Source organism: Quercus robur, chromosome 7 (assembly GCF_932294415.1).
Source record: "Quercus robur chromosome 7, dhQueRobu3.1, whole genome shotgun sequence".
Classification (NCBI taxonomy): Eukaryota; Viridiplantae; Streptophyta; class Magnoliopsida; order Fagales; family Fagaceae; genus Quercus; species Quercus robur.
In genome coordinates, this window is record NC_065540.1 from 710517 (window position 1) to 729555 (window position 19039).

General features: G+C 32.8%; 1 protein-coding gene and 1 long non-coding RNA gene across 4 annotated transcripts; one reads left to right on the forward strand and one right to left on the reverse strand.

Annotated features, from left to right (window-relative positions):
* The first annotated feature begins 6614 nt into the window (after positions 1 to 6614).
* Positions 6615 to 8559, forward strand: LOC126691599 (uncharacterized). 2 transcript variants are annotated; one of them, XR_007644811.1, is made up of 3 exons: positions 6615 to 7784; positions 7884 to 7934; positions 8245 to 8559. It is a non-coding gene; the product is annotated as an uncharacterized LOC126691599 (long non-coding RNA). The 2 variants fall into 2 exon arrangements; XR_007644810.1 differs by having other exon boundaries at positions 6615 to 7375.
* A 1333-nt stretch (positions 8560 to 9892) lies between these two features.
* LOC126691600 (transcription factor MYB3R-3) lies at positions 9893 to 18396 on the reverse strand. 2 transcript variants are annotated; one of them, XM_050386637.1, is made up of 9 exons: positions 18219 to 18395; positions 17620 to 17774; positions 17297 to 17348; positions 16831 to 16888; positions 15978 to 16072; positions 15781 to 15884; positions 15330 to 15458; positions 13426 to 14609; positions 9893 to 10367 (listed from the first exon to the last, which is right to left on the reverse strand). In XM_050386637.1, the coding sequence occupies exons 1-8, from the start codon at positions 18258 to 18260 to the stop codon at positions 13436 to 13438; spliced, it is 1809 nt and encodes a 602-aa protein (XP_050242594.1). In that variant the 5' UTR covers positions 18261 to 18395; the 3' UTR covers positions 9893 to 10367; positions 13426 to 13435. The 2 variants fall into 2 exon arrangements, with proteins under 2 accessions (XP_050242594.1, XP_050242595.1); XM_050386638.1 differs by lacking the exon at positions 9893 to 10367 and having other exon boundaries at positions 13425 to 14609; positions 18219 to 18396.
* Positions 18397 to 19039: the final 643 nt, after the last annotated feature.

Genomic DNA, 19039 nt, shown 5'->3' on the forward strand with positions numbered 1-19039 from the left:
TTGAATTATTTGATTTTTTTTCCCTAAAAATAAATATAAATAATTTGATTCTTTCATTAAAAAGAAAAAAGAAAAAAGAAAGAATTTCATTAAAAAAAAAAAGTAAAAAGAAAGAAAGATTGGAAAGCCAATTAGAAAAGTCCATGGATAGCCCATTAGGCCTAGCCCAGAAGCTCAGCTTGCTAAAGTCAAAATGGGCTTTACCCATGGGTAAGGGTAGCAACAGACCAGCTATTATGAATAATCAACTTAGTTTCAATGGTTTTGGGCCTATAGAGACACTGGGATAAGATGTTACGCTAGACAATTCCCAAATTGGTCTCAGTGCAATTACTGCAAATCAACTATAGGCAATTCATGGTTATCGTATTTTCAAGATGGTAAAATTTATCTTGAGGAGACCTTTGAAAGATGATCCTTTGCCTTTAAATAAAAATATAGAAAAGGAAAAAAATTGGTTAAAGCAAAGGAAAAATAATTTTAAATGCTGATGTCTTTGTTTTTGCCTTCAAAGTAGGGTTGTAAATAAACCAAGCCATTCATAAATAGTTCGGGCTTGACTCGATAAAAAACTCGTTTATGTTTGTTGGTTTATAAATAAGTCAAGCTTAAACTTTAGTTTTAGACTTGTTTAATAAACGAGCCAAGCTTGAGTAAAAAATATTGTTCATGAACAAGCTTGTGAATACCAAAACTCGATACAAAAAGTTGAGCCTAGGCTTATTTATGAGTTTGGTAATAAAATTAATATAAGTTTGACAAGTAAACTCATATCTTTCTAAAACTTTAATTAATTATAAGTTGAGACCACTCATTCAATCCAAATAGGCTAGATAATATACTTATGTTGGATCTCAAGCTCAAAAGCATGATATTGAGTTTCAGTTTGGGCTTGATATTGTGATCGAGTTTGGCTTGACTAATGAATCAAGCTAAACCAAGCCGAGCTCAAATTTTTATACTTTAAAACGAGCTCAAGCTTGAACATTACTTGTAGGTTTTGTATCAAGCTCAAGCCAAGCTTGAACATTCTATTTTTGCTGTCAAGCCGAGCTTGAACATTCACTACTCGACAAAGCTCGGCTCGTTTACAGCCCTACTTCGAAGTGTTGATATTGCTCCTTTAATATTTATTAAGTTAGAGCGCTAACATTGTGATCTATCAGCTACATACGGAAAATTATTGAGTACTCCTAGAGTACTATAAATGTGTACTCTGCCCTTTCACATGAATTGTGGGTCTCACCATAAATTTAATTAGTGGAACCCATAATTATGTGAGATGGGGGAGTATGCATTTAAGGTACTTCAGGAGTACTCAATAATTTCCCGCTACACACACACACACACACACATATATAAGGACCAAATTGAAAATAGTCCCTCAATATAAATGTATTTTCAAAAAAGGTATTTTCGGCAAGGTGTAACGAGTGCATGTAAGTGATTGGGATAATTAGAGGGGTCTCTTATTTTAGAGAGAGTTTTAATTTATGGCGTTCGCTTTTGATGATAATTCTTTATCATCAGACCAAGATACCTATTAGTTTTTGGTATAGGCGGGGATTAAACCACAAATCTCTTATTCAACCCTTAGAGACTTTACTAATTAAGCTAACTGGAACCCATAGTCTCTTATTTTGAAAAGTTAAAAATCTAAATGCCTTCAAATATAATTATATATTCTGATTATTCTATATATTTTGTTAATTCTAAGAAGTTTTGTAAGGATCATTTATTATTTTTAAAATATCTAAGACAAGTTAAACTTGAAATCATGGTTGTGAAAACCGAATTAGTCAAAAAATTGAAAAAGGGAGCAGTTCTCATGGTCGAACTGGTAACGTCATAAATAATTAATAGATATATTTTAAAATTATAAAATAAATAATAGAATATATTATAAGTTTATACTAATAATATATAGTTTAAAAATATATATCATTTTTTTTTATAAAAAAAACATGGGTTTAGTTTTCGCATGTTATATATAGAAAATATAAATAACAAAATCTACATTTTAAGTATAATAAGCTTATTAAGTATCAAATTTACAATACATAATAACAAAGTTGTAGTGTAAAGTTTATAATTGTAATTTTTTTTCTTTCCAAATATAAGTATAATACCTATATTAATAAAACTTGAATTTAAGGTAATCTTTTGAATGTTTATCATTTTTGTTGCTTTTTAATGGCCTATATCTCTAATTTTTAATGCCTATTTTTATTTGTATTTTTAACCAAAAACTAAATATTTTAGCCCAAATAGAATAAAATTTCATATTTTTTAACTAGGGGCTAAGGCAGAATTTCAGTTAAAGGGGGCAAGATCAAAAGATAATAAAAAAAAACAAAAAAAAAACTTATAAATATTAATTGATATTACTAATAAAATTATAAACAATAGTAATTGTCATAAAAAAATATATAAAAATTTAAACAACTGTAAAATAATTAAACAATTGTAAAACAACCAATTCATAGTTACTAACAAATAAAGTAATAGATTAATCTATATATACAAAATTTAGACATCTAATTTGATTCCTTAAAATAATTTGAGAAGATAAAATTTCAACTTTTATTCTTTGTATTTCTAATTATTTAAAATTTAGATTTATGGTAAAAACTCAAATTTTGAAACTATGAAAAAAGAAAAAGAAAAAAGAGATGGAGGTAAAAAGGATAATGGATGCTTTACTGCTTAGTATCATACAAGCCATTATTTTATTAATAATAATTATTATTAATAAAATAATGTCTTGTATGGTATATGAGTGAGGAGGTTCAAGACTGTGTACACTATGACCAATATTCAAGCTTGTGTACACTTTGACCAACTTGTTTGGGTGGCATGTGCAAGCCACGTGCTGCCTCTTTGAGTGAGAAAATTGAGATAAAACATCTATTTGAAGAAAAATCAAACCATATATTTAAACTTAGAGTAACTATTTTAATATATGAGTATTTATTTGCCGTGATAGTTTCTTAGAACCTATTTGCTAAAAGCAGTATCCATTCACTAAAAACTTCTAAAAGTGATAATGAATATCATCTTCTTTGAATAATAAGCAATTGGGCTTTGTTAAGACATTGTCACAGTATATAAATTTTCATAATAAATGATATCATATACAACAATTGAAGGTCTTCGTAAAATACTTGCAATTATCCACAATAAAGAATTTATTATTCATACTTTCAATTTTATTATCTTACATTTTATGAGTCTAGTCATAATGTTTAGCTTACTTAGTTTTTAATGAACACGCTTTTAAGTAAGAAGAGAAATAAAAAAAAGAAGAGAATAACAAAAGGCATGTGTCATTGAAGTTTCAATTAGATAAAATTTTAAGTCTAAAATATTTAAATCTAGGAAAATCAACGTTCTTTAGATAACAAATAGAATATCATATATCATTATTTCAACTTTTTAAGTATGATTACCACATAAAAATCAAAATACACAGAAAAAAAAAATTGGGATATTAAAATTTAGTATGGGTATTTTAAACATTCTACAAAGGATATTTTAAGAATTGTAAGATTTCAAAATGGTTTAACTAAGAGAGTAATAGTTAGGGGTATTTCCTTGGTTTTAAAGTTTAGGGAGGAATAAAATTACCTCAAACTTAAAGGGCCCTTCTTTTTTCTTTTTCTTTTTTTTTTCTTTTTTTTTTTTTCTTTTGGTGTAAAATTGTCTTTTTATTTTTTATTTTTTATTTTACTTTAAATTTTAAATAGTGTAAAAAAAATTAACCCAAGATAATTGTGCCTGAAAAAGTGAATTTTGGCTTACCAAATTTGACTAAACTAAAAAAAATAAAAAATAAAAAGTCTAGGAACACAATAAAATATTACAACATTTTCACAATACCTTTATTTTCAACTGTGGTGGATCTCAGTTTAATAATTTATTATCTTATTTTGACCTTTAAGGAACTTGCACTTCAATAGTTGTGAAAATATTATGATAACAATAAAATGTCATGACATTTTCACTATACAACACCTTTATTTTTAGTTGTGCTAGATCTTAGTTTGATTTTTTTTTTTTAATTTTTTTTTAGTTTGACCCAAAAAGAATTGACATGTGTCACAACATTTTTACAATATCTCTATGTTTACATTATACGTACTTGTGGGGGCCAGTTAATTAGGAAGTATTGTAAAGGCAGTATTAACTGGGCCTATGGCCCGATCCGACGACGTTAGACCATCCGAAATGGTCCAAATAAGATTATGAGAAGAATAGAATAAAGAGAGGAGTAGAGGCAATATGAGATATGTCCAATAAGTGTCCGAGACAAAAGCCTTCTCGACAACATGTGTCCGAGGTCTATCTGAGTGCCATATCATCACAGACTTACTTCGGAGTTACATCACAACTAAGAGTTGGACATTGGACTAGGGGTAAGAAAAGAAAGGTAAACAAATATCTTCAAAAATTGCTACCTCCGCATTAAATGCCTCTCAACCAACTCTCTGGCCACATTAATGTGGAAGTGATGCCTGAACAGTAATCAAGCAGCTTTACAGCCACTGGTTGATGGTTTTAGGAGGTGCTGGATGGGACAGGAAGGAGTCTCTCGAATTTAACCTACACGTGTGTGGTAAGGATGACACCAAGATTGTAGTATATAACATGAGAAGATGTACTAAAAAGGGGGATTGAAAAAAGAATCAAGCAATTGGAGAATGAGAGTACGAACTCTTGTATAATTTTGTGGTTCAACAAGACAGTTTAATATAAATTCCTGGAGTTACTCCGAGGACAGATTTTCTCATCCTACTTGTGTCTAACAGTCTTAAATTACCAAATTTAATCGTTTTTCCTTCTGGAATAGATCTAGTTCTTTCATCCACACTCTACAAATTTATTGTTTGGGCCGCTTGGGCCAGAACCTAATCCTATTTTGGGTCCAACCCAATTTCAGTCCTTACAGTACTTATAATGTGAATTTATATTGTAGACACCCAAAAATTGGCAAAATGTTGTACACATTTGCAAAATTTGTACAATATTTACCATTTTTTTTACAAATATGTATAATATTTGCCACTTTTTGTGTGTCTACATTTTACGGTGTAAGCTTACATTGCAAAGTACAAAGTAAACATATAAAAATCATTAAAAAAAATAAACAAAAAACAAAAACAAGCTCAAGCCAAATTGGCATAATCGAAGGAAAAAAAGAAAAAGAAAAGAAGAATAGAGCTCACCAATTCTCGATATTTTAAGGCTTTTAGGTAATAGTATTAAATACTAATTGTTACATTTGTAATATTTTTACAATATTTTTACAACAAATTTTCAACGGTAAGTTATTAATGATTCTAATTTGAACCCACCACTAAAATTATTTTTTCCTCACCAATAATACTCAATAATAACTTGCTATTTAAAATTTATTGTAAAAATATTATGGACATAACATTTTTTTAATATTAAAAAATTTTCTTTCTCACCTAAACTCATCTTTTTGGCTTGTTATAAAAAAACAAAAGTTGAATAAATTAAGAATCCCGTAACTAGAGCCATTCGCTCTTTTTATATAGTTAGTAAATATATTAGTAGATATGCTTTACTAATTTAGTACCATACGAGACATTATTTTTCAGAATTTGAGTTTCACGGATGGTACCTGAAATGAAAGGAAGGAATTTGGATAAGAAAAAAAGAAAAACCCTTGAATATTGTCCAAAGTGTACACAGCCTTTAAATTAAAATAAAAGGTGATAGTTGCTGTTGGTGGCCACTTATTTCGGTGTCAGGCTAATTGATAAAAGTGGGAGTCGTTGTTTTAGTAATTATATAAAATCTCACAATATTTTTACAATGAATTGAGAAGTTAGTATATCACAGGTCAAAATAAAATAAAATATTCTAAAATCCATCCCAACTAAAAGTATGAGTGGTGAAAATATTGGGAAATTTTGTTGTGTTTCTAAACTTACTTAAGTAGGAGATGTGTTTATTTATTTATTTTTTCATATCATGGTACAGTTTGTGTACAGTAGAAATAAGAAAATAGTTCTTTGTTTTACCATTCTAACATGAGGAGGGGCAAAAAACTACACTAAGTATAAGTATATATAAATGTTTTCAACCCAAAAATTAAGGAAAAAAAATTTAATGAAAACATTTAAAAAAAAAAAAAAACTTGCCAAAAGAATTAGTTTAAGCCCAAAATGAACCAAACCGGGACAGAATTGGACGTAATGGACCAAAGTAGACTAAATAAACCAAACTGAACCAATTGGACCAAAGTAGATCGAAATGCTACACTAATGTAGTTTAATAGGAACGTAGATATTATATTGATTGATAAATTAGTTAACAGTAAAAGATGGAGATGGTAAGAGAGAGGTAGTGCTGCTGATTCGTGGGTGGATGTCACTACTCGCCAGTAGAGAAGCAACGTGGATGTTTGGGTTGTTTGGCTACAAGAAAGAAGTGAGGTCTGTTTGAATTGTTTAACTATAAGGTAGCTTGTTTGGGATTTATTTTATTTTATTTTATTTTATTATTTTATTATTTTGTTTGGTATGGTACAAGTCAAAGAAAATTAATCATTTTCATGTTCTATTCATAAATCCTTGCGTGGCCTCTCCTGCTAGCTCTTGGAGTTCCTTTCAACGTTGGTGTTGGCGTTACCCTGAGGCAGTAAAACCTATGGAACATGGCTTTGAGAACCTACATGTCTTCTATAAGAGCTGAATTATCTAGGGAAGAAGGGTTATTGGCATCGACAAGTTTCATTATGTGGTATTCTTGCTTCACCCTTGCCATGAAAAATACCCTTTCGTGATGGACTGGCCTGAGCGGTTCTTCATCACATAGGCTCCTCCATTCTAGCGGGTTTGTCTCTGTAGGAAATTACTTCCAATGATAACTAGTACCGTACCTACCATGATTTGCAGCCCTCCAAAGCATAAAGATACACCTTCTTTGGTTGTTGTGTTCATCTCAGTATCTTGGGATGTCTCTGCATAAGTCCATTCTCTCGTGTGGTAGCGTACCATGTGATGCGCTTGGTGGACATTAGGCGTATAGTGCTCAAAAACTACCCTATTTCTTGATTGCCAAATAATACATAACACTGCACGTTTAATTGCCACATGCTTCATAGCATTTCAGCCAAGTGATAAGTTTTGATTATTTTTCCAGCCAGTTTATTAGCGACATGGGATTGATTATTTCTGTTTGCAAAATCTGTGTTGATCTGAATCATATTTTCTGGAAAAGGGGCATAAGAAGAAGAGACGATGGTCTAAAGTTTACATTGGGAGGCATTTGTGGAGTATTTTCTATTGTTGTTTGTACTGTACTACTGCGTATTCTTCAGAATTTTATATACTTGCTTGACTTGGTAAGTTTCCTTTGGGTTTAATTTCCAAACTTGGATTCCAAATTTTGAGTGAGCAGTTCTAATGATTTCTGCTATATATCCTAGTTAATTTCTCTTCATCCTATGTTCCTATCCTTAGGTCCATGAGGTCCTTGACTGTTCCTGTTTGAAGGTGTAAGCGCTCTAGGGTCTTAGGTGACTGGTTTAAACCAAAGTGTGTCTTAAAGCTTTATGTGATCACCCATCCCCTACCTTCCATTTATCCTGGGCTGTAGTGGGGTGTCCTTTATATTTGCTTTTAAGTGTTGTGGTCACTAATAACTTGGGGTTTTCACCAATCCTCCAAAATTGTTTGGCAATCAACACTTTATTGAAGCATTCAGTGTGTCTTAGGCCCAGTCCTATGGCTTCCTTTGGCTTAGTGATATTGGTATGTGCAATAGCGTGGAGTTTTTTAGTTTCTATATTGCTCTGTTACTATTAGTCCTGATGATTCTGTCCGGTTGTTGACAAGTTATTTTTGGAACAGTATACTGACATGGCGTAGATTGGCATTGCTTGCATGACTAATTTGATCAAGGTAAGTCTCCCAGACAATGACAGTAATCTGCTTTTCTAGCTTTGTAGTTTACTCGGGATCTTGTCAATGATCTCGTGTCCTATTTCTTCCAGTCTCGTATCAATATCAACTTTCAAACCAAAGTATTTCCCAATGTGTGGTTGAATTTTGAGTCTTATTTTGTTCTCTGATTCTTCTTATGTACTTTCATCACAATTTGGAACGACTGTCATGATTGACTTACCCTCATTGATTTTTTGCCTCAACATGATGCAAAACAAATTCAGGGCTTTTCTCAATTTTTATGGGGTTTGTTTTTTTTATCTTACAGAATATGAGGATGTCATCAGCAAACAGAAGGTGGGAGATAGGTAGTTCCTTTGGCTAATTGGCTTCCATATCTAGCAGGATGTATGACAATGCATTTGTACATACGATGAACAGGTGTTTTGAAATGATCTGTTGGTGCTCCGTTGATGAGAATGTTGTAGGGGACTGTTTTAAGTTTTAACACATTGCATGATAAGGCTTGTCCACCTTCGGCCAAAGCCCATAATATGTAACACTGCTTCAATGAAGTTCTAGTTTAATCAGTTGTAGACTTGTAGGCTTTGCTATATTTAAATTGCAGCTATCTTAATTCTCATTTTCTTCTTTCTTTTGATGATATTAAGAAGTTCATGGGCTAAGATGAGGTTATCTCTAATATTAGTCCTCCTTTGACAACATTCTGCTATTTTTCATAGACTGATAGGTCTATAATCCCAACCAGTTATAGTGCCATCTTTGGGATTAGGGTAATGAATGTTGTGCTCAGTTTCTTTAATATAAGTATGATAAAACCTAGTGTGACTTGAATGACTATTGATCCCACTATATCCTAACATTTTTTTTTTTTATAAAATAAAGTTAGGATTCTGCGTGTGCTCATGCTGTCGTCTTGAAATTATCTCAATGCTTGCGCCGCCATCAAGATTGGTTGGGTGGCTTTGGATTGGATGAAGCCGAATTGGTATGGGACTAGGTTTGAATGGGTGATCACGGGTTTGAAAGAATAAACAAATAAAAAGGAAAATATTTTAATAGAGTAGAGAGAATTAGGCCCTGTTTGGTACGCGAGTTCAAAAACATGTTTTCAGTTTTTAAACAACATTACACGTATTTCTACACACTTTTTTTCCCACACATATTTTCGAAAAAACTGAAAATTGTTGTTTAAACATACGTACCTAATGAGCCCTTAGTTTATGAGCCCTTAGTTTTGTTTTGTTATGTACCAAAAAAAAAGAGAATAGTTTTGTTGGAGGGTGTGTAAAACCTAGAAGGAACGTAGTTAACATAGAAAATAGGATTTCTAATAAAACTTTTGCTAGAACCATGAAGTTTATTGTAAATGCCCTAATCTGCCTATCATCAGTACTCACCAACCTTCGTACAAGGGCTTGTGCCATAAGCCAGTGGTCCCTGTCAATTTGGGTAACCTGCCATCAGCAGCCCTTGGTAAGTCTGCCAATCACAATTCTTAAAGTGACGCCAACATTTTCAATCTCCTCTCAAGTCTCACCACTCAAGTCTCACCACATAAACGATAAAAATCAGTTTTAATAGCTAGAGCTGGATGTTGACAGGTTGAACTCGAAAATTAACATTTTCAATAGTTTAAGAACAAAAGATGAACTTTTCAATACTTTAGAGACAAATGAACTTTCCACTAATTTAGGTATGATAAACAAACTTTTGGTAAAGTTTAAAAACCAAAATAGTATTTTACCTTTTTTATTTTTTATAGGATGTTGCATTGGAACCTTGAAAAGGGGAAAATACACTCTTATATTTATCCTCTTGTGCATTGAAATAAAATGAAAATAATAGTGTCTTTCCATTACTATTTACGGGATTATACATGCATCACCAACCACAAGAAGAGAGAAGGGGGGGCGGGGGGTACCACTATAAAAATTAATATTCACCATTGAAAGTATCACTAACACCTCTTTTTTTTTTTTTTTTTACTTTCAAAATACATGGTTCCTATGACTAAAATTACATTGCTACTTCCACTTCTAGATTATATGTAGAAAAGAATCAAAGAAGACATGGAAAGGGGCTACGCTTTATTTTAGAATTTTTCCAGGCATCATTTTTCCTCTTCATGATGGGATATCTCATATCTGTACAAATCCAGTACAGTCAATATATTTTCACATATAATTTAGGACCTATTTTTTCTTATTTTACACTTACCAAAATCTAACTGCCACTCACTTTTGTCCGTGTGGATATGACGAAAAAAATTGTCTGAAGTACCTAGTATCTGCAAGATGATTGTGGCACTGACTATTGAATATTCCGTGGGCAGAGTCAATTTTGAGTTTTGAGCAGCTTCTATAGAATCTGAAAATTGGTCGTGAAGGATACTGTCAGCCAACTTCAAAATACGTCCAGCCTTTATCCCTAAATCAAGGAAAACAAACAAAAAACATATTAGAGACTTATATGAGAAACGTGTTTACAGTTTCATCTCATCAGTCATCACTAGATTGGGGACGCATTTGCACCCAATGAGCCTTAAACCCATGACCTCGCCTTCCACCTTGCTTTTTATAAGGGGAAAACAATGATCGAAAAGTAGAGAAGAACGAACTCAATAGAGAAAAGTATAGCAAAGAAAACAATGATCCAAATGGAGTGTGAATATTTAAGGATTAACTTCAATTTTCCATTGAATCCTTTTAGAGGAGAACAAATGAAAAACCCCTTCATAACTAACCAAGCAAACCCTAAGGCTCTTAAAAGAACCTCGAGACCAAAGGAAATTTGTCAAGCTGCTACAAGTCCTTGCATAATCTTCCTAGAAACAATTTATCATGACCCTTGAGTAATCTTAACCGTAACAAAAATAACTAGAAAAGACTCAAACTACCCTTAAATAACTTAAAATAAAGTAGTTTGTTACAGGACTACATGAATAAAACCATGAACAATAAATTTTTCTATTCCAAATCTTGTCCTGCAACATCAGCAAATCTAAGCACATGTTACTTCTTTTTACACAAAGGCTTGAGGAGTACTTAATCTACTTCATAGGAGCCAAAAAGTTCATTCATTCATGTCTTTGGAAGTCCAATGCATTAATTCTTCCATGAGACCCTTGTGCTTTCATTTTATATTTTATAGTCTCTTTGATGCTTCATTGTTGGTCTTCAATTAATTAGATACTACAACACAAAAAATATAGAAGGCTTAGTTTATACTTCCTTAAAGTCCATGTTCCCTTCCTAGAGAGATCCAACTTACTTACAGGTTCTTTAACAAGCCCAACAGGTTATTTCTGAAATAATAATACACCAATTTGAATTATAAGTAATATATGTCACTGATCCAAATGCGTCAAGCTGTGGATTGTGCAGTCAACTAGCTTCCACCAGCTCCACATGGGTTCAAGATGCAGTCAAGCACTGCTCCTAGTTTAAGTGGGTTCAAACTTCACTGATTAGGTGTTGGACCAATTTAACGCCCAAACTAAGGCTGAGTATTAAAATTTTAGGATTGTTTATTTAATTTTATTTTGAATACAAGCCAAGCTCGAGCTCATTGCCAAACTAGATTACATATTCAAGATCGGTTTATTTTCTTGCCGAACAAGTTCGAGCTTGTTCATAAACTACTTGATTAACTTATGCTATTCCCATATATAATAAACAGTATGACTAAAATTTTTTACCCCTTCACAAATATATGCTACTAATTAATAACTAAATTATAGTTGAAATTATATTATTTAGGTTAATTAGATGGAACAGTTTTCGTTTATGTACCAATAAAAATTAGATTTTCCTAACTTATATTGTTAAACATTTATATAAGTCTACTATAATATTATCAATAGATTACAATTAATTTGATAACCTAGGAGCTTATTTACAAACTTACATAATCTAACCTTGAGTTTGTATATATATTCAACATTTATTTTTTTTGATAGGTAATCAGAAAACTATTATTAATGAGAAAAAAGGAAAAGTACAAGTTGTTCATGATGATGAACAAGAAGAAAATATAGAACAAACAGCACAACAAAAGGAGAAATCAGGAAACTAAGCTAAGGGAAAGCATAAACTTAGTGATAGAAGAACAATTAGTAAAACCCCAACAACGAGACCACTCCAAAAGACTCCGTTGGCATAAAACCTTTAACTCATCCAACATTTATACCTATAAACATATAATATTATGTATACTTTAATCGAGTCTCATACTAGAAAGCTTATTCAGGAGCACATTATTATGATTGAGCTCAACTTGTTTAATAATAGAATCTAAACTTAGGCTTGAGATTGGCTTATTTGCTAAATAAACAAACATAAAATAAAAAAATAAAAAGTTTTTTCTGAGTCAAGCCTGTACTGTTTATGAATGGCTCAATTCATTTGTAGTCCTAAAAACCCACAAATTTGTTAAGCAGAATATATAAGTAGAAACCTAGGAATATATGCTTAAAAAAATCAAGCTTTGTTAAATAAGCTTGATGATAGAAGAGTAATCCACATCAAATAAGCATTATACTTGGCAAGAAAAAAAACGTTAAGCTTGATGTTAGAAGAGTATAATCCTGTCATAGTAGAATTTTCAAGCTGGGATCCATTTACATATTTTATATTCTACAACTCTCTATTTAATCTGGAAAGGGAGCCACAACTATGCACAGGGATTTCCACAGATTACAAAAGACAAAATTCTTATCAAGCAGGTTCAAGTTTAATTCCCTACAAGCATTTTTCTATTGTTACATCACATTAACTGTGTTGTGAAGGGCTTTCTTCTAAAGGTTAAGAAAAAAGGAAAAAGAAAGACTCATAAGGGAAAGAGAAACAATATGAGGTGGTATATAATGTTGTTAACAGGGAAGTAACTCTGAAGTCCTAAACCATAAATGACAGAGTGACATGTCGCAGACTCAATCCTTCACCAGAAGATTAAGGTGTAGTCACAAACTCTCCTTTGCATGTATCCAGCATTTACTGAAATTTTGAGTCTTTTACTAATTACAGCGTCTATATGCAAAACTTATATAGAAATATGACACAACATTGTTTGCTCAAATAATGTAAATTTCTTCATAAACTCATTAAAAGCATTGCAAAACAAGTCATAAAGTGAAAACTAATTGAACTCATCAAGAACTTTCATCCAAATAAATAAGAGTTCTCATTGTAAGATCCAGTTTCATCTTCAAACAAAACAAATTCACACACACACACAGATGTGTGAGAATAATGATTAAGTTCACATTTTCCTAACAACTTAAGCTTTTGGGACATTTAGTAACAGCTGAAGCTTTTGGGACATTTGGTAATTTATACACGCACACACATGCGTTAACTGAAATGAATGATATTCAAAGAAACGAGCCACAGTGGAATATTTAATCACTTGTTAGAACAGTAGCTCAAACAAATGATCTGACAGAATAGAATGTAAAAGAACAATAATTAGAGAAGGAAGAACTTACGATTAAAGCCCTAGGTCACTCCAATCTTTGCTGCATGCGAGCAATCTTCAGTAACAGGGGAGCTTCCCTTTGTGGATAATTCCATGGATTTGGTGTTACCATCACACTTCTCTTTGTCAAATGTGAACTCAAGTTGTTTCTCCACAGACTTCAAAACAGCAGTTCGTTTAGATCTTAACCGGTATGGAGGAGATGCATTAAAAGCCTTACCATTAGCCCCAGCAATGCTGTTGCCATGACAAGTAGGACTCTCACACAAACTTCCATCTTGCGATTCAGACATCTCCAAGCTGTTGATTATTTTCTGTTCATCAGAAGCATGAACAACATCCTTGACCGATTCCTTATCTGCTTTTGCAATTTTATCAGTATGCAGATGCTTTTGACCTTCTGTCTTCCTCTTTCTAAGTATGGAAGGAGTATTGGGGAAGCTCTTAGCAGCCATTTTCAATATTGATTCAGGACTCTGCATGCCTAAACCACCGCTCTTCACACAAGGTGGAGTGAAGAATCTAATAGGTGATAGAATCGGACTAGAGTTGATGTAACACAATTTTAAAAAATCGGAATCTAATGGATTACAACCTTCTAACTGTGGTGGCTCATAGTACAAAGAACCATATGTTGGAGTTTCAATAGTCAAAGGTGTTCCAATAAATTTGTCTTCATCAATTTCGTTGTTGATTTCACCTCTCTCAAACATTGGTTCATCATTGATTCCACAATTATCAATAGTTGGCTTGCTGTTGGTTGTACAACTCTCAAACTTTGCCTCACTGTTGAATCCAGAATTCTCAAACTTTGGCACCGACCCTGAGTTGCTGCGGCTAAGATCTATATTAAATGATGCTGCCTTGCATTCTTCACATTCTGAATCAGCAGAATTCAGAATGACATTTAATGAAGCACCCATATCACGAGGTGGGGCAGAGGATGCTAACTGATCCTTGCTATTTTCATTCGTCTTACAAATGTCTGTAGTTCCTGATGACGATTGAGCGGTTGAATCTGAGCCTTTATTTGAACTAACAAGTAAGTTTTTTGTTGCAGTAGATCTACTAGTATCTTTAGCACCATTTTGGGGACTGTTCTTTGCAACTACTGGAAGTTGCCCAGTAGCCAAAAAAAAATCTAACTTTTTCTTCAAGGAACTATTCCAGTGATTCTTAATCGCATTGTCAGTTCTGCAAAAGAAAAGTCACATAGAAGACCTTGCTTAAACTAAAATATTAAATAACATTCATGGCACACTAATAGATTCTATGTCAGGTATTATGCATGGGATCTCAGCTGAGCTTTTTAAAAAAAAAAAAAAAAACAGAGGACAACATTTGCATATTTCAACATCATTAACTACAACTCTGTTTTAATTGGCTTCAATTATTGTTCTTAGGGCTTTCATTTGAAGAACAGATTTGCGTGACCTTAAATTGATACTGAACAAAATCAAAGGATTAATCTCCCTCGAACATCCATTTGCCTCCTAAATATATCAAACCATATAGTTAATATAATATTCAGAAAATTCTGAATGCGGTCAACCAGATTGGTGTATAGCACAATAAGAAAGAACTCCCTCATGCAGATGCAGCCAATAATAATTATTATAGATTTACACCCTCACTTGGAAGACATGTTTCCCCCCAAAAAAATAGTCATGTAAGGATATAGCATTTGGCTTCAAGAATGAATATGCACATCTGCTGGTGGGAGGGAGATGGTACAAAATATCTAAAGTTCTTATTTTACCACGATCCACAAGTCACAAGATTGAGACTGTCAGCCCAAATCAGCAACATGTCATGAGGTTGCAAAGTAGCACTAGATTTTCAGGGTTAATCTTATTGATACCTTAATTTAGTGATTTCCCTGACAAAAATTATAGCTCAAACAAGAAGCAGTACCTTCCAGGTAGAACCTTAGCTATTTCAGCCCATTTGTTCCCATGTATCCGATGGGCTTTCATGAGAGCTAATTCCTCCTCTGGTGTCCAAGCATCCTTCTTTATATCTGGATTCAAATGATTGTGCCACCTGAAGGAATCCGAAATTTTGCTTTCATAAGTATAAACAGAAGTTAAACCATTGATCATATTTACAAAGTCCATGCCATATAAAAAAAATTATAAAATTCATAAATAACAATCATCCCATTATATAAAACCAAGAGAAATAATCAGTTGGCATTTGCGCGCACACAATCAAAAAAGCAATCCAAATGAATGTCATGTCAACATGACAATGTTCAGGACTTTGAAGACCATATTTGGGAAAAACATTCAACATATATTAATAATTGCAAACTAGCATTATAAACAAAATTACCCAGCTAATTATAGTCAGTTATATAAGCTACCTCTCTCGACATTGTTTCCCTATACGACCAGGCAAAGACTTGGCTATCAAAGACCACTTTGTAGGCCCATATTTTGATACCAGTTCTATGATTTTATCATCCTCCTACAAGCCACAAAAATAACAGAAACTTTAATGTTTGAATCACAACAAGCAAGAAGGAAAAATACAAGAGGAAGGAAAAGGCCAGGTGCCAACCTCTTGAGTCCATGGTCCTTTTATAAGATCTGGATTAAGAACTTTCTGCCATCGATGCAGACATTGCACTTCTGATCTATCAGGGAAAAACTCAGCTGCAAACACATTGTACCCAAATTATTCAAACTTTTTTTTGTTTGGAATTTACACAGATAGTGTTAGTACAATGAATGCTAGACATTACAAAGTCAAGGTTATTAATCTATCCATTTATGTATTCTTCATGATGAAACACAAATGACTACACCACTTTTTCTTTTCTTTTATTGGGGGGGGGGGGGGGGGGAGAGGAATTTAATGGATAGATGTTAAAGAAATTAATAACTTTAAATCAGTGTAAAGATTAGACATGTGTAATGATTAAAATTCATATCTATAACTACAAACTATAAATTTATATGTACACTCAAATCCCCTTGCTAAAGAAGATTTGGTTGTTCAATTGTTCTGCCAACTTCAGCTCTATTTGTGCATAATATTACTAACTTCTTTCTGAAAATGTTCAAATACATGACAAGTAGTTGGGCCTGACAGTATTTTGCAAGATATGATGGGCTTGATACGAGGAGTTCTAGTAGAAAATTAGGTAAACCAAAGTAAGTTTACTCTTACCTCAAGAACCATATGATTCAAGATTTATAAATTATGATTTCTCAAACATTTTTGCAACTCCTAATTTCGTCAAGTCAATATGTTTTTCAGTAGACTCACTGCTAAACAGTGAAGCAAAAACAACCACCAGGAATCTGTAAAATTGAAAACTCCCAAGAGATGCAATCTAAAATTGCATACAACTAAAGCAGCACAGATTTAACAATCAATATCATAGGTACTACTTAGGAAAGAGAGAAACCTATTTTTTTCCAACTCTTCCCCTTAAAAGCTGCAACAGCATTCCTTAATGTCTCATCCTGTTGAAAACCGAAGGCATTGTTAGTAATTACATATAGACCCCGTAAGGTCAATGCTTTTTCTTTTTTTTTGATAAGTCCGTTAGGTCAATGACTAATAAAAACACAAGCAGCATATAGCAGAGCAACAAGTGAACACAGGTGAACACAAGCGAATTTGGGCTACATCAACATAATATAATAGCAGTTTCAAAGATCTTCTAGATCCACAGCTATGCTGCTGATAACATCAGAGGTAAACCAGTGGATTCTAAGCCAAAAACCAGATGAAGTCTTTCGAGTAAAGTTGACTTAACAACTGCCTAAATCAATCTCAGCCTTTCATAAAGGTAGTTGACATACAGGAACGCATGACAAGCTTCTAGATCATAATACATAGAACTTCACAAAAACATGAAAAATACAAACCTCCTGTGCAGTCCAACCTCCTTTCGCTCGTCTGATTGGGCCAGTGGCTCTCCTGTAAGGTCAAATTCACATAATTAAGCTCATTAACCATATAATATGTTAATATAACAAAAAAATAACCAATTAGAATGGTCATAAAGCATCTCATATGTGCTGAGCACAGAAACCTAATCCAAAAAAAGGCAATTTCACACCTTCTAAGACATCAAACAGATCAAAAAATCAATGAAACACTAAACAATTTGATCCCAATTTTCAACCAACATCAAAACAAAGCTATAACTGAATGCAAAACTTAAAAAGACTTTGTAAACAGATAGTACCGATGAGCTGGAGATGTTGGAGCCGGGCTACACACCCCCGGGGACTTAACAATTGCACTGCCACTGCCTTCAGATGAGGTGGAGCTCGAAGCCGCGGTGGATTGTTTATTCTCAAGACAACACTCTTCTAGTTTCAACCCAGCCATTTCATCATTCTACAATCATCTCCAAAACCCAAAATCCCAATCAACAAATATAGCAATAAAAACAAAAACCCTCCAAGCAAAAACAAAAACCAATCATAATCACTAAAAAGCCCTAAAAAAAACCCACCCATGTCAGAAATTTCCAAAACCCCACCTCTAAAACACGAATTCAAACAAAACCCAGATCTCAGAATCAGTTAACGGATCAAAACTCAATGAGTAAAACAAAGAATCTTACACAAAGAACCCCATAATTCTAGGGTTTCCTGAACAAAACCCATTGAATCTTTCACAAGTCAAAGCCTTTGGGTTTCCATAAAATAAAGAATAAACAATCAAAAACCAAAAAAACACTATAAAAACATGAAAAACAAAACCAGTTTTTTTTTTTTCCCAAAAAACAAAAACAACAAAAACAAAGAAATTGAACTTTTCTGACAAAAAAAAGAGTACCGTTGCTTCAGCAGTAGTGGCGGGAATCGAAGTGGAGCTCATCGACGAGATGAGACCGAAAAATTCGAGTCCAAGAAAACTATCTCAGAGAGAACAGAGAGAGCTTTTTTTTTTCTCTTTTTTTCTTTCTTGGTTTCGAAAAATTCTCGCCCGTTGAAACAAAAAGAGAGAGAGAGAGAAGTAGAAAGAAACTTATATAATTAATTAATTAATTATAAAATGCAAAAAAAAAAAATTTGTATAGTAAAATATAGAGAGAGATATAGATATATAACGAATATGTAAAGCACCGACGTCTCCGTTAATTACCGTTGTGTATCTTTGAGGCTTTTAAAAAATAAATACTCTAAAAAATAAAACCCTATCGGTTAACGGCAAATTTGACGGTTCATTTTTTTTTGATCTTAAACGTTAGAAAGTTTGAACCTCAAACGGCACTCATTCTTGAGAAAATGAGGGTTTTGGGCTTAGGCTTGATCTTGGGCCTTGTTAAGTGTCGAACATGTTTGGAGTTAGTGGATGGGTTGCGTGTTTCGCGGGTAATTCTTGACCGTTGGATTGGGGACTGGGGGTTTGGGAATTAAGTCGGTTTTTTTTTTTTAGATGCTAGGAGTCCACAACATTTTCACAATAAATCATAAGTAGTTAGTTGTTATTATTTCAAATTTGAACCTAACACTAAGATTACTTTTTTGTCCTAGTAATAATAACCAGTAACAACCTGCCACTTAAAATTTGTTGTAAAAATGTTGTGGACATATCTTTTTTTTTTTTTTTTTTTTTTTTGGTGTTTTGGAAAGAAACGTTTTAACTGTATTGAT